The 19,096-nt window shown below is 41.4% G+C and overlaps 1 protein-coding gene across 1 annotated transcript in view; it reads right to left on the bottom strand.

Moving 5' to 3' along the window:
- The window catches only part of LOC148351760 (gamma-aminobutyric acid receptor subunit rho-1-like), a 47,479-nt gene extending 39,227 nt beyond the window's left edge, over positions 1-8,252 (bottom strand). Inside the window, exon 1 of the mRNA XM_088354749.1 lies at positions 7,826-8,252. Within this exon, the coding sequence (XP_088210875.1) occupies positions 7,826-7,935 (110 nt within the window). The 5' untranslated portion in view covers positions 7,936-8,252. The remainder of the gene's footprint in view (positions 1-7,825) is intronic.
- Between the last annotated feature and the right edge of the window lie 10,844 nt (positions 8,253-19,096).

The following is a 19,096-nucleotide window of genomic DNA, read 5'->3' as shown; positions in this document are numbered from 1 at the left end:
GAGAAATATGTGATTGTATTGTTTACTTTTATTTACACTTTGACTTTATTTCCAAATGGAAGGTACTGTCGTTGTCATATTGACTTAGTCATAGTTTTAAGTGCAATATCCTGGTTCTAAGTGCAATTTCCTGGTTATGTATATATTTTTTTGCTTAAATGTTAATACTTTATTTTAGCGGTGAATACTTTATATGTTTCTATTAAGTCTTTGTATTGTATATTTCGCCAACTGGAGTGCAACTGTAATTTGGTTGTAGCAATACAGTAATAGATGAGATTCTGATTCCGATTATGAAAACCCGGTATCGCTCACTCCTACTTCTACAAAAAAAAACCTAAGATAAAACATAAATTTTATAAGAGAAATACGCAAGCGGCCACAAGGATTTTAGTATTCAATCGCGTTTCGGTCTGTGACTGCTCTCCTCTCGACCCTACAACTACTAATCAGCCGTGAGATGGTTAGCGACAAAATGGCAAACGCTCGCTGCTCAAACAACCTGAGGCTCGTTGCTCGCACTGATGATTCTAAACAGTTTCATGTCTATGCTGATCTCTGAAGCAGCATCTGGACAAATGATATCTAAAGGCAGCGGGATTAAATGATATGACCGCCTTTGCTGTCGCTACATTGCGACTTTTGCGAGGGTCTTATCGTCTTCTGCAGAAACTAATCACAAGTATAGTGTTGCCGGAGGCGACCGGCGAACACAAAAAAATTCAAAGCAATAACGTTATGTGACCTCAATTGTCTATACCAGAAGTGGGCAACCTATGGCTTGTGGGCTACATGGGCATGTCAGGCTTTTTTCCCGATCGGATAAAAAAAACAAAACAACAGATGCTAATGCATTCCAAAAAGTCTCGAAACGGAAGCTCAGAAAGATAACACTTTGTGAATTTTGTAAGCCTTTTTTCAGACCTGATTTTGAATTTGCTGAACATTAAAGCCGGTTTGAATCCCTACGAGCAGCCGAACGAACTCAGTTTGATCTGAGCCGCTAAAATCAGCAGCTAGCCCTTCTGCAATTGGTCAGCGCAGGAGTAGGCCATAGCAAGGGACTAACTTTAGCGGGTAAAGGGTGAAGCTACTCAAAAAGCCGAGAAAAGCTTAAAAGAGCATTATAAAAATTATTAATCAGAGACACCACAAATCGGTACTCCGCGACGTTCACACTAAAACGCTGTATGACTTAAGAAGCTTTATTTGCCTTAAGCAGGTAACAATGACAAAAGAAACTATCTACAAGCCATAGACCACAGTCAATGGCTAACACGGGTGGCTAGCAGGGGAAACAAGTGAAAAAAGGCTTGTAAAAGCTTAAGGGAGCAAAGTAAATGATACCTCATCCACAGGACTCAGTGACGATCACATGCAGGACCCAGCAGTGAAATGTAAATAGCAGTTAAATTTGAGCTAAACCACAGACACCAACAGAGACAAGCACACTTTGCTAAATCGTCAATTGGCATGTGTAGTAGGAAGATGTCGGTAAAATATGCCAACCTATTAAGTAATCTATCCATCCGTTCATTATCTGCACCGCTTATCCTCAGTAGGGTCACGGGGGTGCTGGAGCCCATCCCAGCTATCTTCATGCAGTGGGAAAGGGACACCCTGAACTCGTCGCCAGCCTGTAAGACAGATAACTCACTTGCACATTCACACCTAGGGACAATTTGGACCCGCCAATTAACCTGACATAGTTTGGAATGTGGAAGGAAACCGGAGTTCCTGGAGGAAATCCACATAAGCTCAAGGAGAACATGCAATCTCCGTACAGGAAAACTGGTAGCTGGGTTTGAAACCATGACCTCAGAATTGGGCCGCGATCACGCTAACCACTCAGCTCCTATGGAACCTACTTATTTTGTGCTTTAGTTATCGCTGGTTCACTGCTTTGCAAATTTTCATCGTACATTGTGTTCTGTATTCTGATTGGCTAAACAGTGAAAGATGGTTTCTATCGCCAACAAAGTTGGATTCTCCACCTTCTTAACCTGTTTAGGAGCCTCATGGCGCTGTATACTTTGTTATTACAACATCCGCTGAAGCCTGGTCATCCTAAGAGGGGGGATTACCTCATGTGCGGTCCCTTCTCAAGGTTTCTGCATTTTCTAATGTAGAGGTTTTTGAGTTTTTCCTTGCCGTCATGTAGGTTTTAGATTAGGGGATGGTGTAATAATAGTCTGTGGTTTGCAATAATCTGTGGTCTGTGCAGACCTTTAAGTCTCCTTGTGATTAAGGGCTACACCAATAAACATGACTTGACTTGACTAATAAATACATGATAAAATAAATGAATAAAGATTTCTACTTTATGGATTTTCACGTTTCATAAGAGATTCTGCCCTCCATTAACCGCGATAAGTGAGGGATTACTGTACTTTTCAATGAGCTTTATATTTCACACTGGGGGGTTAATGAGGAACAGGGCCATTAAAGTGAAAAATAATAGCTTTTTAGCAAGTAATGTTTTTCTTTAAACTATTATTCCAACTATCTCAACGTCCCAGCGCTACAATATTTTCAGAAGACCACCCATTGTTATTAAATGAAGTCGTAACTGAACAATAAAGAAAGACTGAATAAACAATGCGTTTCCAAGGTTTTTTGTGAAATGAACAGGGCTGCTTTGAAATTATGTAAAATCTTACTCATTGACAACAATCAAGGTGACTACTATATATTATTTAAATGCTTCAGTTTTTCTCAAACATTAGCGCGCATTTTAAATCCTGCCAGAGATAATATCCCCTGAACTGAAGAGCAGCTGAGGGAGATGAGTTTTTTTTGCCGAGTAATTGAAAATAATTCACTCATTCACTGCCATCGTCGGCTATGAATGTCGCAATAGTAAATATGAGGAAACAGAACCTTCAGTCAGAGTAAAATTGAAAGGTTTTGCTAATTAAATACGCCTCCTTATGCACCACAGATTTGAAGAGAAATTGTGTTAACTCATTTAGTGTTAATAACTCATCTGGTCTCTCGAATGGGAAGTGGGGGAGCCAGCTATTTTTTACCATTTGGATTCATTCTTGAAGTCTACAAGCATTTTAGTTCTGCAGACGTATAGGGATTGGAGATAAGACAAAGAAAGCTTCGATCACTTTTCCTTATAAAAAAAGGTGTTTCTAGCTTTTACCATTATTTAGTAAAAAACAGTTCAACTTTTGAGAAAAATGTCTTTCTGTAAAAGGATGCATTACAAGCAGAACTTTCACTTCGATGCTTGTGATGATTTTTGGGGATTTTTGATCCCTCCAATATCTAAACAATGCTTTTCATAAACACAAGGGCACTTTGCTTATAGATTAACATTTTATTGCAGGAACACTAAACTTATGCATGAACTATGCAAGAACCTTTTAGCGCCCGATGTTTCCGGTGACGTGATCACACGATTTCGGTCAACCAGAGGCTGCCCACACACTCTCAATCGCTGGATAGAGGAAACAAAGCAACACCAGGAAGTAAGGGCTCCTCGATGTGTGGATAAAGATATGATCAACGCCATTCCTGCCATTTAGTGGTGATTTATCATACTGAAATCATCCCCAAGAGGCTTGGCACTTACTGATCAGCAGCTCCAAAGCCTTTAGAATAGTTTTTTTTTATTTCAAATAATAAAAAAAAACATATTTTTTCCGTTTTTCTGTTTTGTTCAGTCTCACTGCTAGTCTGTCCCGCCAACTGAGAAAAAAAGATGTCAGGCCACAAATGCCACAAATGCCCCCTGGGCTGTAATTTGGATCTTTATCCTCAGAAACAATGCAAAATATTGTATGGAAAAGCACTTTCAAAAAATTTGTGAAAAATCTGAATAAGGATTGTAGGGACAATGTGTCTTATTTGACCATTAGATGTCATTCTATTGCAAGAAAAATAAGGGCAAAGTGTAGCAAAAAGTGTAGTAAAATAAACTTATTATTTTTAGTTGCTCATTTTAATTGTTTTACTTATCCAATATTCTTTTAGAATGATTTTTTTTAAGGTAAACAAAATAATCACCCATTTGCTTTACTAAAAAATTGTACTATTTTGAAACATCATTTGTTGTATGTATTTAAAAATAAGGTCTAAATATAATGGAAGCTAGAGCTCTTGTTGGTGATAGGAAGGAGTGGAGAGGTGTTGTGAAAGGATAGTGGGATTGTGAACGCGTTCTTAAGGATGGGCTGGGCACCCGTATGATGCGGCAGGGGTAAACCAGTGAAAGCTGTCGGGCCCTGCTGTTGAACAGAAGAGTGTGTTGTTTCACCCTGACCCGAGTGAAATGGCCGCTTTCTGGTGTCCCGTTTCATCAGGAGGGACGAAAGCATGACCAGCTTAGGTGCCGAGGTGCCTAACTTGTTTGGGTATTTGGGCAAATGGGTTGGCCATGGCCCAAATTTTTGTGTTTGTTTTTTTTTTTTGCTTTTTTTTCCGTGTTATTTTCTTTTTATTTTATATGTTTGTCTTGCTGTCGGTCACCCCTCTTGAGGGATATGACCAAGGTAGATAGATTTAAAAATAAGTAGAAGCGAACATGCAGAGTCGAAACTTATGTTTGGTCCAAATAAGGTTAGCATTGTATTGTTGTATCAAACTCTTTTTTTTCCCCAACTAAAAAACAATTTAAATTCTAAAAAATAATATAGTAAAAAAATTCTTACCACATGCGTTTTGAATAGAAATATATACATCAGTATTGTCAAACGTCGCAGCCAAGTACAGCTCATCTTAAGCGCGGGATGGCACTTCACAACGAAAACCAACAGGGGCCTGATGATGAAGGTGCTGTATATGAGTCAGATTGGGATGCTTCTGATGCTACCGGTAACTATGAAAATTAGTGAAATCTGTTTCATGTGGGGGAGCAAATCCCTACTCCAAAAAACAGCCTAGAAAGGAATGGGTGCTGCCAGGCTGTACTTGCCCCAATCACAACACAGCAAGTTGTGCCCCGACAACCCTGACGGTTAAGGGATCTGTGAACCGTATACTAATAAAAATACAATGAAAATCAATGAATCAAATATAAGAATAAAGTAAAATTTAAAATTAGCTAAAGTAAGTCTTATATTTGTATTTTTATTAGTAAATTAGCTATTATATTATATTAATCACGCCTCCATCCATCCATTTTCTGCGGCACTTAGCCTCACTAGGGTTATCACACAAATCGAGAAAAAAACTAAATGAGGACAATTATCTGCCGTTTTAGGGGGTGTACACATAAAATTACGTATATCACAATTGCAATTTTTCTATAGTAGATATCTGCTTCCCTAAGAATGAACAAATACATGAAAATGAATAGTTTTCAAAATGTAAAATTTTTTAATCACACTATGCTTCCCCTGAGATCCGATCTGCAACCTCAGTGGAAATGTTTAAATCTGAGCTTAAAACTCACTTCTACTCTATAGCATATGAATGACCTAAACTGCTCATGTGTAATAACCTGTGAAGCCCTTTGAGACTCTTTGTGATTAAGGGCTCTACAAATAAAAATGACTTGACTTGACTTGACTATTTTTCCCAATTGTTATTATTATTCTCAATATGGTTTTCAGATAAATGCTTCTTTTAAAAATGATTTAAAATTGTATGTCCCGCGGGTGGTACACGTATCTTCATTTGACCACTAGCAGTCGCTATACAGTGTCGCGCAATCTAAAACATGTGCTAAAATGCATGAGAAAGAATACAAATAACAGAGACTCAAGGTGAGTCCCTGCACCAAACAGCCCCATTTTTCTTCTATGTTTTGCGCAGGCTTTTGTTTTTTGGGTACCCGTAGCAGCAAAATGACAGCTCATAGGAATTTATTGACCTACAAATATTTTTTAAAAATCCATCTTTATATTACAATTTATGTATAATTGCTTTATTTTTAAAGTCAATATTGTTTTTCTGTAAATGTAGTATGTTGGGTTTTTACCACTAGGAGATGGTAAATAATACACAGTGTCCTTGGAAGTTTTTATATTTCTTAAAAATAAAAAGGAATTTTCCAAAGGGCCCTTTCTTTGAAAGGAGTTGCAGGTGCTTCGGCACCACCTAATCTCTGTCTGTGCACATCCCGAGTCTTCATTAACCAAATTAATGTTTATTTATGACTGGCAACAATTCAATTTGTGGTTTAGTATGGCTCACCACTGGTCAAAATATTCCAAAACATGAACTATTCAAGCGAATGCCCCTTTTTTCATAAATGATAAATAATTTACTGTACGTGTTGAGTCATATTGTATGATTGACTGACTGTTTTTAGTCAAAGACCAGAATTCCCCATTTTCGTCAGCCCCTGTTAATTTTTCGCTTGCTACTCTAATTAATTAATCAGGAAGTATTCTGAGCGCAGGCTCTGTTTTTGGCAGCCGACCAGTCCGGGACATAACCCGCCTCTTGCCCACAATCATCTGGAGCGGCTCCAGCCCGCCCACGACACGAATGAGGACACACAGTAGATGGATTTTGGGTTTACTTTTGTAGAAATGTTTTAAAATCGCAACAAGAAAAATTTCCCCAGCATTCAAGAATCGCATGTGTCCAGTTTTTTTATGTGGCCCATGAGACGATGCTGAGAGAAGCAGAACAGAAATATAAGCCACATCGTGTTAAACAATTACTTGCAGACTAAATGCTCAAATTAACACCTTCAATGCAAATGTCTTATCCATCCATTATCTGCACCGCTTATCCTCAGGGGGGTCACGGGGGTGCTGGAGCCCATCCCAGCCATTTTCGGGCAGTGGGCAGGGGGCACCCTGAACTGGTTGCCAGCCAGTCGCAGGGCACAGAGAGAGAGACAACTCACTCGCTCATTCACACCTAGGAACAATTTGGATAGGCCATTTACCCTGACATGCATGATTTTAGGAATGTTCGAGAAAACTGGAGTGCCTGGAAGAAACCCACGCAGGCACGGGGAGAACATGAACATGGGAGGCTGCGGTAACTGTCATTGAAGCCTGAATCTCCATGTGATGACCACCCTTCTGCCTTTTTCATAGATTTAAGTCAGGGGTCAGCAACAGGCAGCACTTGAGCTGTATGTGGCTCACTTAGTGCAGAGGTGTCTTTTCAGAAAGCAGGCTGGATTTGGTAGGCTGAAAATGTGTGAGGGCCAACTATTCAGCCTGGCATTCTTTGAAAAATCTTTCATAAATTAACCCTCCGTGAAACGTGTGCAGTGCTTGGCGATCAGCGTCGCGACCTCATAGCTTGCTTTTGTGGCGTTTTCATTTGACCCGCATTGTCTCTTGAAAGAGCTGCGGTGTGCTGTAATAACAGCTTCCAGTTGCTCCACCTGTTCACAGTGTTTGTTTCCATTGAGCTCTTTATTCAGCATGTTTTGTTTGACAGTGGATAGACTATTCTTTGAAAAAGCCAGAGTCTCTTGGCAAATTAGGCAGACAAGAGTAGTTTTGGATTTTGCGGGAAAAATACTCCAATTTTCTGATGTCTTGCCTTTTTTGTAAGGCTTTTAATTTTTTGAGGCTCCAAACATAGGTTTCGTTTTGGTCGAGTATGCTTTTTCAACCTCTTTGGTTGCCAACCCCTGATCTAACTTCTAATGGGCAGCAGGAAAAGGTTATCATGCCCGGCAATTGTGCGGCACAACAATTCGTCAGTGCTTCATAAATAGATGTGAGGATTTAGGTCTCCCTTGCTCTCCAATCTGCTCTATGGACGATAAATAAAATCCCCAAACGGGAGGGGCGAGATAGCCCACAGGTGACACAGGAATAAAAAAAAAATTGGCCCTTGTGCCCGGTGAGCAGACCTACCGGAAGCATGACAAACTCATCTGCTCACATTGGCTTCCTACCTGCTTTGTTTCAAAGTCTCCAGCTTGTGACCCCGCAACCTGGATGTCTCCCAGGCGGCGCCCGCCAGCCGGGCACAGATGTAAAACGCGAGCACAGTGTCTACCCGCATGGTTCACATTCCACGAATGGACCTCTCTCTTTTTTTTTCAGTCTTCTGTCAGTCAGAACTCGCTCCTTTCTTGGGCTCCAACTACTTCCTCAGACATTCCCTCAGCCAGCATCTGTGCTCTTGAAAGAAGGGGAAGAAAAAAAATCTGCAAGCAAAAGCTACACCGGTTTATTCTACAGGCCGGGCGGAAAACATCCTATGTCCTCCGGTGCTTAATCTCCACAGTGGGAAAAGCAATTTTGACTAAACCCATAAATCCTTGAGCGTCAGATGGTGCAGATTTGATCCCTGCAGCGAGCGGCGAATGTGCCTTCCTCTCCTTGCCGCCGTGCAGGCTGATGTGCGCGCGCTCGTCTCGACTGCGCCGCCCACAATTCCCACAATGATGCGGCGCGCTCTGCCGTGAGGTCAATGCTCGGGAGATGCCGACGTGATGGAGGTGTGTCAGGGTGGGCTCAGCCTGATTTTTAAGGTAAAAGGCCATTTAACTCCTTATGAACCTGGTTGATTCAAATTCAAGGCTAGATTCTACCAGAAATACCCCCCGGTGTTTGTGCTCAAACATTACTCTGAACCTTAAAAAAATATAGCCAGAGACTTGGTCCAAAATGTAGGTGTCATACACTAGTGGTCGGCAACCAAGCGTCTGTGGGTTGTTTGGTATCGGGCCACACAGAAAGAAAAAAAACCAACCTTGTTTCTTAATCACAGACATTTATTTTCATTCAAAATATACTCAAAGTTTGGGTGGATTGAATACCATGGACTAAATTTACCACAGTGTATCACTGGATTTGAGCAATGATTAAAAATATCATTGACCTCTTTTGCTCAGCATTGGATGCAACAGGAATCAAACCCGATCACGGTGGTGACAGCGCTGAATTCTAACCACTAGTAAATTAGGATTGTTGATTTTATTTTATCATCACACTTTTTTTACTCACGTGCCAGGTTGTACTATGGAGCGTTTCGGTAAATAGTTCAGCCAAAATGTACAATATGGTACTGTGAGTAAAACTAGTAAAACCTAATGAAATTACGTATGTAATTTAGATCATTAGTGGTTTTGTGATTACACAATGCATTTGAACTTATAATTATCATTATTATTACTATTAATTATTATTATCATCATTATTATTGTTGTTATTATTGGGCCAGGCCGCAAGGGTATAGTCAGACATTAAACCGGTCCGTGGTACAGAAAAGGTTGCCAAACACTGTCATATATGACCCTAATCTGATGTTCCAGTTACAATGTGAAATATATTAATAGAATAGCTTTATTCCATCCTCACAACTTTGCGAGGATTTGCACGATACTGTTCCAATCTGATGCTGAGAACTGTCAAATATTGCTCTCCGGTATCCCAATGTCTGGTATCAAACGTTTGCAGCTGGTGAAAAATACTGCAGCAAGTCTTCTGACTAGGACGAGAAAAAGGGTTACGATTACCCAAATATTACCTAACATACAAAAGTTTACACCCTCTTATCTTATTTGATTCAACCCTATGTTCCTGTTCAAAGCCTCAGCTTGGAAAATACTGCTCCCCTAATAATTTCAAGAGCCAAGAAGTAATCTGCAGGCTCAAGGGCGTTCTCCCATCGAGCCTCAGTACTATGCAATGCTCTGCCTTCGAGGATAAGATCTGCAACCTTAGTGGAAGTGTTTAAATCTAGATTTAAGACACACTTATATTCTATAGCCTATGAGTACTCATGTTTTCTTGTCTTTGAGGGAGAAAGACAAGCCTGGAGGTTACACAGTGTATGCGCAGTCAGTGGACCAGCACTTGGACCTGATGCAGCTCATCATCCAGCCACAAGCCATTTATGGCTCTTTTCATGAGTACATACAGCTCTGAGATAAAAGTATTCCCATGCAGATCTCATTTACAGCGTTTCATTTCTTATAAGCGCAGTCGAGTCCAGTGTGTGCAAAGCTACCGCACAGCTAAGAGTTGATTGGTTAGGTCCAGTGTATATAAAGAGCATATTTTCCACTACCGTTTACATTCAAGATGTCACACCAACAGACCCTGTTTTGGTTGTATGTTGCTAAGAAGCTTGTTAAACAATTTAGGTTCACTGTTTAGACACTCTATGATGAAAACCCACAGAAAAACGGTAAACAGCCAGAAACGCTAGCCAAGCACATAGAGCAATTTGATTGGGTGAGCGGCTGGGGTGGGTTGAGCTATGCACACAGTACACTTCTCTCTGCCCAGCACTTTCAGCACCGATGGTAACTATGTGAGTATCTTTGTTTGCAGTATTTTGTGACAGTTCACAAAAGAACTCTGCCTGCATTATTTATTAAAAAATGAGGGTGAAAATAAACCTCAACGATCTTAAGTACTTGAGGGAGGGACACAAGTTTAAAGTGGTATCTTAGTTGATATGGGACACAGGCTCGGGCATTATTTTTATTTTTATTTTATCAAATCACCTAACGCCACACAATGAAATAAAATATGCTGAAAGATTAGATTTTGTTTGTAGAGTGGGTTTGGCGGTTTTGCTAAAATTTGTTTTAAACTTTATGGTATAGCGCTCCCTCAAAAAAATATCAAAATATTTTGCAATTATGGCACTTTGGGTCAAAAGATTCCCAACCCCCGATCTAGACCTTCTACATTGGCCTAGATTTTGAGACAGGAAACTTGTCGTTGCTGTCCACAGGACTATATGCATGATTTCTGTTATTACTTACAACCAGAATGGCCTGGGGTCGCGTGCAGAGATTTGTGGAAATGTGTGCATAAAAAACAATTACATCAATCAAGTTTTTGGTTCTGATAGATGATTGAATTCTGAAGGTTGGAGTGGTCAACAGCTGCAGTACCTAATTTTCCCACCAGGGGGCGTTAGAAATGCCACTTAAGAAGATCACACAAAAGCTATGTTAATCTATGTTAATTTTGTTGGTCTTCATTGGGGGTATCTTGGCATGAAACCTAGCTAAAGACATTCCTGGAGGCATTAAGTACAACAATGTAAATGTATTTGATTTAAATTCCCAATTTCCATGATAAATTGACAGAAAACCGTGTCATTTCTTCCAACCACTCAAAATTTTCTGGGCCTCCTGAGCTCCGTGTACATTTATGTTTTTTTATGCGCTTTGTAGAAAATCAGGTACTTGTTGTTGTCTCATCTCATCTCATCTCATTAGCCGTACCGCTCATCCTCATTAGGGTCGCGGGGGGGCTGGAGCCCATCCCAGCCATCTCTGGGCAGTGGGCAGGGGACACCCTGAACTGGTTGCCAGCCAATCGCAGGGGACACGGGGACAGACAACTCACTCGCTCATTCACACCTAGGGACAATTTGGACCGGCCAATTCACCTGAAATGCATGTTTTTGCAACGTGGGAGGAAACCGGAGTGCCCGGAGGAAACCCACGCAAGCACGGGGAGAACATACAAACTCCGCACAGGAAGTCCGGAGCTGGATTTGAACCCACGACAGGTTCCCATGACATGAACTGTGCCGCACAAGCGCTAACCACTGCACCGCCGTGATATGTTAAGTAATTACTTATATTTCATGAAAACAATACGAGTTTTTTGAGGAATTTGTATTCCAGTGGCAAGTAAAAAGTCAACGGTCAATAATTTCTTATCCCCGAAGTAGACTCACGTGTAAATAAAACACTTCATTCTGTTTGTTGGTACCTCCACACATACGTTAAAACTTGTATGTTGACGAGTCCACATTTCAAATGTATCATTACTATCCATCAATCCATCCATTCATTGTCAGCACCGCTTATCCTCAGTAGGGTAGCTGGGGTGATGGAGCCCACCCCAGCTGTCTTCGGCCAGTGAGCAGGGGACACCCTGAACTGGTTGCCAGCCAGTCTTAGGGCACAAAGGGACAGACAACCCACTTGCTCATTCACACCTAGGGACGATTTGGACCAGCCAATTCACCTGACATGCATGTTTTTGGAATATGGGAGAAAACCAGAGTTCCCGGAGGAAACCCACGCAAGTACGGGGGGAACATGCAAACTCCGCACAGGAAGGCTGGTAGCTGGATTTGACCCATGACCCTCAGAACTGTGCCGAATGAGGCTATGTAACATATTGCAAATGTTACGGTGGTCAGCATGTTTTACCCTGTACCGATCAGCACGGAAATAAATAAAATTTGCCTTTTTTGAAAAAAAAGAATGCTTCTTATTTTTTGTTTATAGAATATATAGCGTGCGTTTTTATAACCCCCAAAAAGAATTAAAGATTGGCTACGCCGTATACACAAGGTTTTATTGTAGAATATAACGTTTTATGAGTAAAAGGCTTCAGATCTGATCCCACCATCAGAACTGATTTTACTCGCGGTACCACGTTGTTGAATAAGTGGCGCCATTATTAATATAATATATTTACGACATTAATTATGAAGACAATGCACACAACACAAAAATGCATAATGTATCTATATAATTCATCATCAGATACATCAAAGATCGGATTCTCCTCATTGTGCTGTTTTGTGTTTATTTATATTTTTCTTATAATATAGCCGCTTTCTTTATTTTTGAACATTCGTCTCTGGTACTGTGAGTAAAAATATGTATTTATTGAATGTCCTTTAATGTCTGGTTGATCATCAGATACACAGAGGAATGGTTTCCCTCATTGTGCTCTTTTTTGTGTTTATCTATTTCTCTCAGGACAACTTTCTGCCTTTTCCTATGTCATCTACATCCCTAGTGGTCTAATGATTGCACGTTGGATTTAGGTAATGTCAGGACCAGAACGGAAACAGGACCAACTCCCGTAACGTTTTCTAACAAGTTTTATTAGAAGAAAGGGAAAGGGGTGCGATCCGGGGATTGCTGGATGCGGGAAGCAGGTCGGTCCGAACGCGAAAGTGGGACTTCGGTGGCGAGCGATGGCAGTGTCAGGGGCGGAAAACTGGTTGGTAGCTGTGACTGGGAGAGCAAGACGTGGTCGGGGTCGGAAACGAGTCGTAAGCCGGGACGGGAGAGCAGACGTGGTCGAGATCAAAAACGGATCGTTATTCGGTGCGGGAGAGCAGAAGTGGTCGGGATAAAAACAGGTCGCAGCGGGAGACAAACAGGAGCAAAAAAACGGGACAGGCGTGAGTCGGGGTCGAAAAAAGGGCTTGCCGTGTAAAAACATTTGCAGATGGACCGACAAAAGGGGACTGACAGGACAGAGTTTAAATACTGACAGGGAGCCAATCTGTCAACAAGCTGCAGCTGGCGCCACACGGGCAGGGCCAATTGGGCACCATGGCAACCGTGACAGGTGACTTTTATTATTATTTTTACGAATGTGGTTATAGGGCTAGGCCCCGAGAATATTGTCAGACATCATACCCGTCCGTAGTACTGAAAAGGTTGGGGACCACTTATGTAAAACATGACACAGTAATTCAAAGTGCTCAACTTTATTCAATGTTGACGGGTTTTTTTTCCAGATAAGTGAATAAATGCCTCTGTCTAAAAGATAAAGCAATAAAACTGAGCAGTTTCCTTAGCAACATCCCTCAATGTTTGGACTTTTTTTGTTCCATTTACTGAATATTAATGGTTCTGCAAACACCAATTAAAAAGTCCCATGCTGCCTCTCTCTCTCTCTCTTTAAAAACACACAAACACACATACACACACATATATATATATAAAATCTCATTGTGTTATATATATATATTTCTCTCTCTATCATTCTCTCTTTCTCTCATGCAGAAGGTCGGATTATAAAGTAACGGATTGGGGTTAGCGTCACGGATGACAGAGCTGACAATTGGTGTAAATAACACAGTGCGGGGCTTTGTTTGTACTGCTGACTCTTAATGAGAACCGTTTAAGATTGCCATTGGCCTTGTTGCAATTAAAATATGGATAAATAGTATTGCTGGCTGTGCAATTTTTAAGAGGAAAGCAAAGATGCGAAAGAGTCCTGGGAATTTTCCCTTGAATTTGTTCTTTTTTTAATCTACAAGAAAAGCGCTGATAAAACATTCCAATGTTCTACAATACCTTTTATTTTTAACCAAAAATAATGAATAAAATAAATAATGAAAATGATCATACAGTAGATACCGACGACTAAAAAAAACAGAAATTAACTGACAACTGCTTGATCAGAGGAATTAATTATTATTATTCAGTGTCAGATGTCTGTATTAATGATATAACCTTAAACTTCCTGAACATGAATATAACATTAAACCCGAACTATTCTGAACAAGGCTAGAGACCTGGCAGGGCTTCTTCTCACAGATCTGAGACACATTAGTCCAGAGGGAAGAAGCAGTGGAGACACTCAGTGGGGCTTGAAGGTGCTCATAAGTAACTATGGACCTGTACTTGGACTTATTGAAGTTCAAGTTGGAGAAGAGCCTCTCACACAAGTATAGGCTCCCAAAAAGGCACATGGTCTGCTTGAACACTCGGGTAAGCTGGATGTCAAATCTCTCAAAAATTGCCAATGATTGTCTGCTTCTCCACACACCTTCTAGAACCTAGCTTTGAGTGCAGGGGTTGAACTGCAAGTCAATGAGTTCAATTTGAAACACAGGAGGGGCATGAAGGGGTCGGCAAAAATTTGGAATGTGGCTCTGTGTGTCGCACGAGCCGATTTACCCCAGCCTCTTGTGTATACAGTGCATTTTGACAGTGATGGTGTTATTTAGGCTCTTATTTTGACAAGGAGTCTGTGAATATGTGTGTTTGGTTCAGTTTATCAGCCACAGTGATCTAGTATGGTGTGAGTGTGGCGACTTTCTGAATTGGTCCGTTTGAGTTCAGTGTGTCCAAACACAGAGAGCAAGACATGAAATTCCGCTCTGTTTCTTATTTGCCTGGCAGTTCAAGCATGTGAAATTCGGATACTTTTGACAGGATCATTTTCTGATCAATTCACTCGTTCAGTGTGAAAAAAAATTGTACAGTCTATACCAAGCTTGACTCTTAAGTTTCAGTTTCATGAATAAATCATAAGCGACGCGCCTACATGGAGTAGGTCCGAGTTACTGAGAAGAACCAACACACAGCAGTGGAATGGATGCAAAGAAATGAATGGATGAATGGAATGAGTGAGTGAGCGAGTAACCCGACAGCCCGGCCAATGTCAACCCTACACCTAACCGTGATTGGTTAAGTCAGTTTCTCACACAAGTGTCATTCATATCAGTTTTACTAGGGTGTTTTGTTTTTTCTACTCGCACATGCATGGAACCTCGGTTTTCGAACGCCTCTCAATTCGAACAAATCGGAGTCCGACCAAAAATTTCGAGAAATTCTTGCTTCGCTGTTCGGTCAAAAAATCGGAGTTCGAACGTCGGTAATGCGTGAGTGCGTACGCTAGAGTGCGATGCTGAGCGGCGTACGGGTGTAGATCGCTCTTTTCGTGACCAACTGTTATTGCGTGCGGACGTGCATCGTTTTGCTTTCGCTTTCAATATAAGTGTACAAAGTGTTTTAGCCCATAATTACGCCTCTTAAGAAAGTCGGTGCAAGCAGCAACGTTGCTACAAGTGAAAAAAGAAAAGTAGTGCGTACAACTATTGCATTTAAGAAATAAATAATAGCACCAACGTCCACCTGCGCCTTCTGCTGACCACCACAAAGGTAAGAAATCCTATTCATAATTCTTTTCTTTATCCTTTTTTTTTTATTTTTACACGTTCATGTTAGCTTAATCTTTCGTACGGAAGATTACGATAACGCGAACGTACGATTAGCCCGCGTTAGCTTTAAGTTTACGTTGAACATTCAGTAAACATTCAGGGTGTTGGAACGGGGCCCAACATTGAGGGTGTTGGAACGGAGCCCCCTTTCCAATGAACCGCTCACCACTTGTTGTGGAGATCTGGGTGCTAAATGACTTGTTACCGACCTGATTTTTTTATTTTTTCACGTTCATGGTAGCGTAATCTTTCGTACAGATGATTACGATAACGCGAACATACGATTAGCCTGGGTTAGCTTTAAGTTTACGTTAAACATTCAAGGTAAACATTCAGGGTGTTGGAACGGATTAAAACGATTTACATTATTTTTAATGGGAAAAATGATTTCGGTGATCGAACAAATCGGTTTTCGAACAGGGTTCTGGAACGGATTATGGTCGAGAACCGAGGTTCCACTGTACTAAGTATTTGTGGCTGCATTTGTGAGTGAATTGTTTCCCAGTTTTGAGCTCTGCCTAACTAATTGGCACAGAGGTATACATATCAAACTTGCACAGGCCACATTGACATTAAGCATTTATATTAAGGCCGGGGCCCATAATTATTGTGGGTTCGAGACCAATGTCCTAGGTAATTGGTTTAGTCAAGTGGCTTCGGAGAGCTGTTATCCTTGAGTTTGAACTCCCTCCAAAGATTTTCGATTGGGTTCAGGTCTGGAAACTGGCTGGGCCATGCTAGAACCTTGATATGCTTCTTACAGAGCCACTCCTTGGTTTTTTGATTATTTTGAATTGCTTACGGCGTATAATTTGTGTAAGGGGAAAAAAACTACTGCTACGTATAATAAGCAATTCTAAATTTACTGCTAGAAGGGGAAAGAACTGGGGAATTTTAATCATTGTTAAGGGGAGTAACTGGTAAAGGTTGACAGGTATGTTATCTGTATATGACATGTTTTTATTGGTATTCTTTATTTACAAAAGTAATTTTACGATTACAGAACATAATGAATAGGCAGCACGGCGGCACAGTGGTTAGCGCGTGTCCGGCACAGTTCAAAGGTCATGAGATCGTACCTCCTGTGTGGAGTATGCATGTTCTCCCCGTGCTTGCGTGGGTTTCCCTCCGGGCACTCCGGTTTCCTCCCACATTCCAAAAACACGTATGTCAGGTTAATTGGCCGGTCCAAATTGTCCCGAATGAGCGAGCCAATTGTCCTGTGTGCCCTGCGACTGGCCGGCTACCAGTTCAGGGTGTCCCCTGCCCACTGCCCGGAGATAGCTGGGATGGGCTTCAGCACCCCCGCGACTCTACTGACGATAAGAGGTGCAGATAATGGATGTATTGAGAACATAATGAATACAGACACTACAGTATTGCATGAATACGGTAACAAAAAATTGCTATGCTAAGAGTACAGAAAGGTTGTATAAAAATATTGTAGAGATTTCACAGGTTTTAATATACATTACAATTTATTAATTATTTAATCGGGCAGCACGGCGGCGCAGTGGTTAGCGCTTGTGTGGCACAGTTCATGTCATGGGTTCAAATCCAGCTCCAGACTTACTGTGTGGAGTTTGTATGTTCTCCCCGTGCTTGCGTGGGTTTCCTCCGGGCATTCCGGTTTCCTCCCACGTTCCAAAAAAAACATGCATTTCAGGTGAATTGGCCGGTTCAAACTGTCCCTAGGTGTGAATGAGCGAATGAGTTGTGTGCCCTGCGATTGGCTGGCAACCAGTTCAGGGTGTCCCTTGCCCACTGCCCAGAGATGGCTGGGATGGGCTCCAGCCCGCCCGCGACCCTAATGAGGATAAGCGGTACGGCTAATTAGCTGAGATGAGATGAATTATTTAATCTTATAATTTACTCCATGGCCAGGGCTGCCCTGAAAAGAGTGGCCTATGCAAGGATCACTTTGCCCTAAAAGACCTAAGAAGGATGTGGCAGAGACTAGTAAAGATCACAAACTTCAGGTGCCACAAACTGGTGACTGTTGGGGCTTATGCTTCACTGGTAGAGGACCTCATCATTCCTTTGCTTTCTTTGATGTTGGCAGGTCACCCGCAGCCACACCAAAGTCACTAGGAACCACCAGGATTCCACTGGTATATCAGAAGCATGAAGTGAAACATGTGCTGAAGACTGTGAACCCCAGAAAGGCAGTTGGCCAAGGTGGAGTAAAAGGGAGGGTGCTAAGACACTGCGCAGACTACCTGGCTGGGGTCTTCGTCAACATCTTCAACCGGTCCCAACCATTTCACCCTGCCTAAAGCCGTCCACCATCATCCTAATCCCAACAGTGGTTGGCCTAAATGACAACAGGCCTGTCGCCTGTGGTCATGAAGTGCTTGTTGGTGTTCCAACACATCAGAGGTTCCCTACCCTCACACTGGACCCTCATTAATTTGCCTACAGGATAAACCGCTCCACTGATGAGCCGATAAACACCGCTCTTCATTCCGCGTTGGGGCATTTAGAAAAAACGCGAGAGCTATGTCAGAATGCTCTTCCTGGACTTCTGCTTTGTGTTTAACACCGTTGTTCCGGATATCCTGTAGGAGAAACATTACCAACTGGGGCGCTCCTCCATCTGCAGCTGGATTATGGACTTCTTTTCCAACCACCCGCAGGCTGTACAACTCGGCCGCCATGTTTCTTCCACCCTGTTGCTCACTGGACAGGACAAGTGCACTGAGTTAAAGATCACACAAATAAATCGTTAAAAAATCATGCATTGTGATTTCTGGATATTTTTTAGTTTATCTCTCTCACAGGGACATGCACCTTTTCTTTTCAAAGTCTCCGTATTACATGTTTTACCCTGGAGTGCCAATCTTTTTTCATAACGTTGATATCAATGACAATAAAGACAATTCTAATTTGGATTAAAGCCCCATTGTGTAATATTTGACCACTAGATGGCACCATGTTGTCTGGTACTAGAAGGTCAGTGATACACGGCAGAGTGTGGGGGCAGGATGCTGTAAGAACATGGCACCGATCCAAGAAGGGATACCACGGTGAAAACAGAATACAAATTTCTCGCTCTTTGATTTGGAAAAAAAAATGGTATGATAGTTCTTGTATCCTTGCCCAGTATTCAAATCAACGTTTTATTTAATATTTTTTGTTCCAATAGGAAGCCCTAAATATTACACACTGTCCCTTAAAAGTACATTTTCCTATTTCGTTCAGAGACTGTTAAAGTCATGTGATCCCGGGTAGCCAATCATTTATAACTTAATTTCTTCTCATCTTTGACTCACAGGCATGCTTTACAACTCGGTTTTGTCTTGCATAAAGTCAACAAATTTAAGACTTTTGAAACATGTTACTTGATTTTTATTATTGAATGTGAGTTTACAACATTTATCTCTTAAATCTTATGCGCATGGAAAAATAAAGTCTGCCTGACAGACTTAAAAAGCGGGGAAAACTATACGTGTTCTGATTGGATAGTAACCACACTGGCGGGGCTTTG

Source organism: Urocampus carinirostris, chromosome 15, assembly GCF_059441175.1.
Source record: "Urocampus carinirostris isolate Australia breed hairy pipefish chromosome 15, RoL_Ucar_1.0, whole genome shotgun sequence".
Lineage (NCBI taxonomy): Eukaryota > Metazoa > Chordata > Actinopteri > Syngnathiformes > Syngnathidae > Urocampus > Urocampus carinirostris.
The sequence above is the reverse complement of the archived record's forward strand: the minus strand, read 5'-3'. Positions and strand labels throughout refer to the sequence as shown.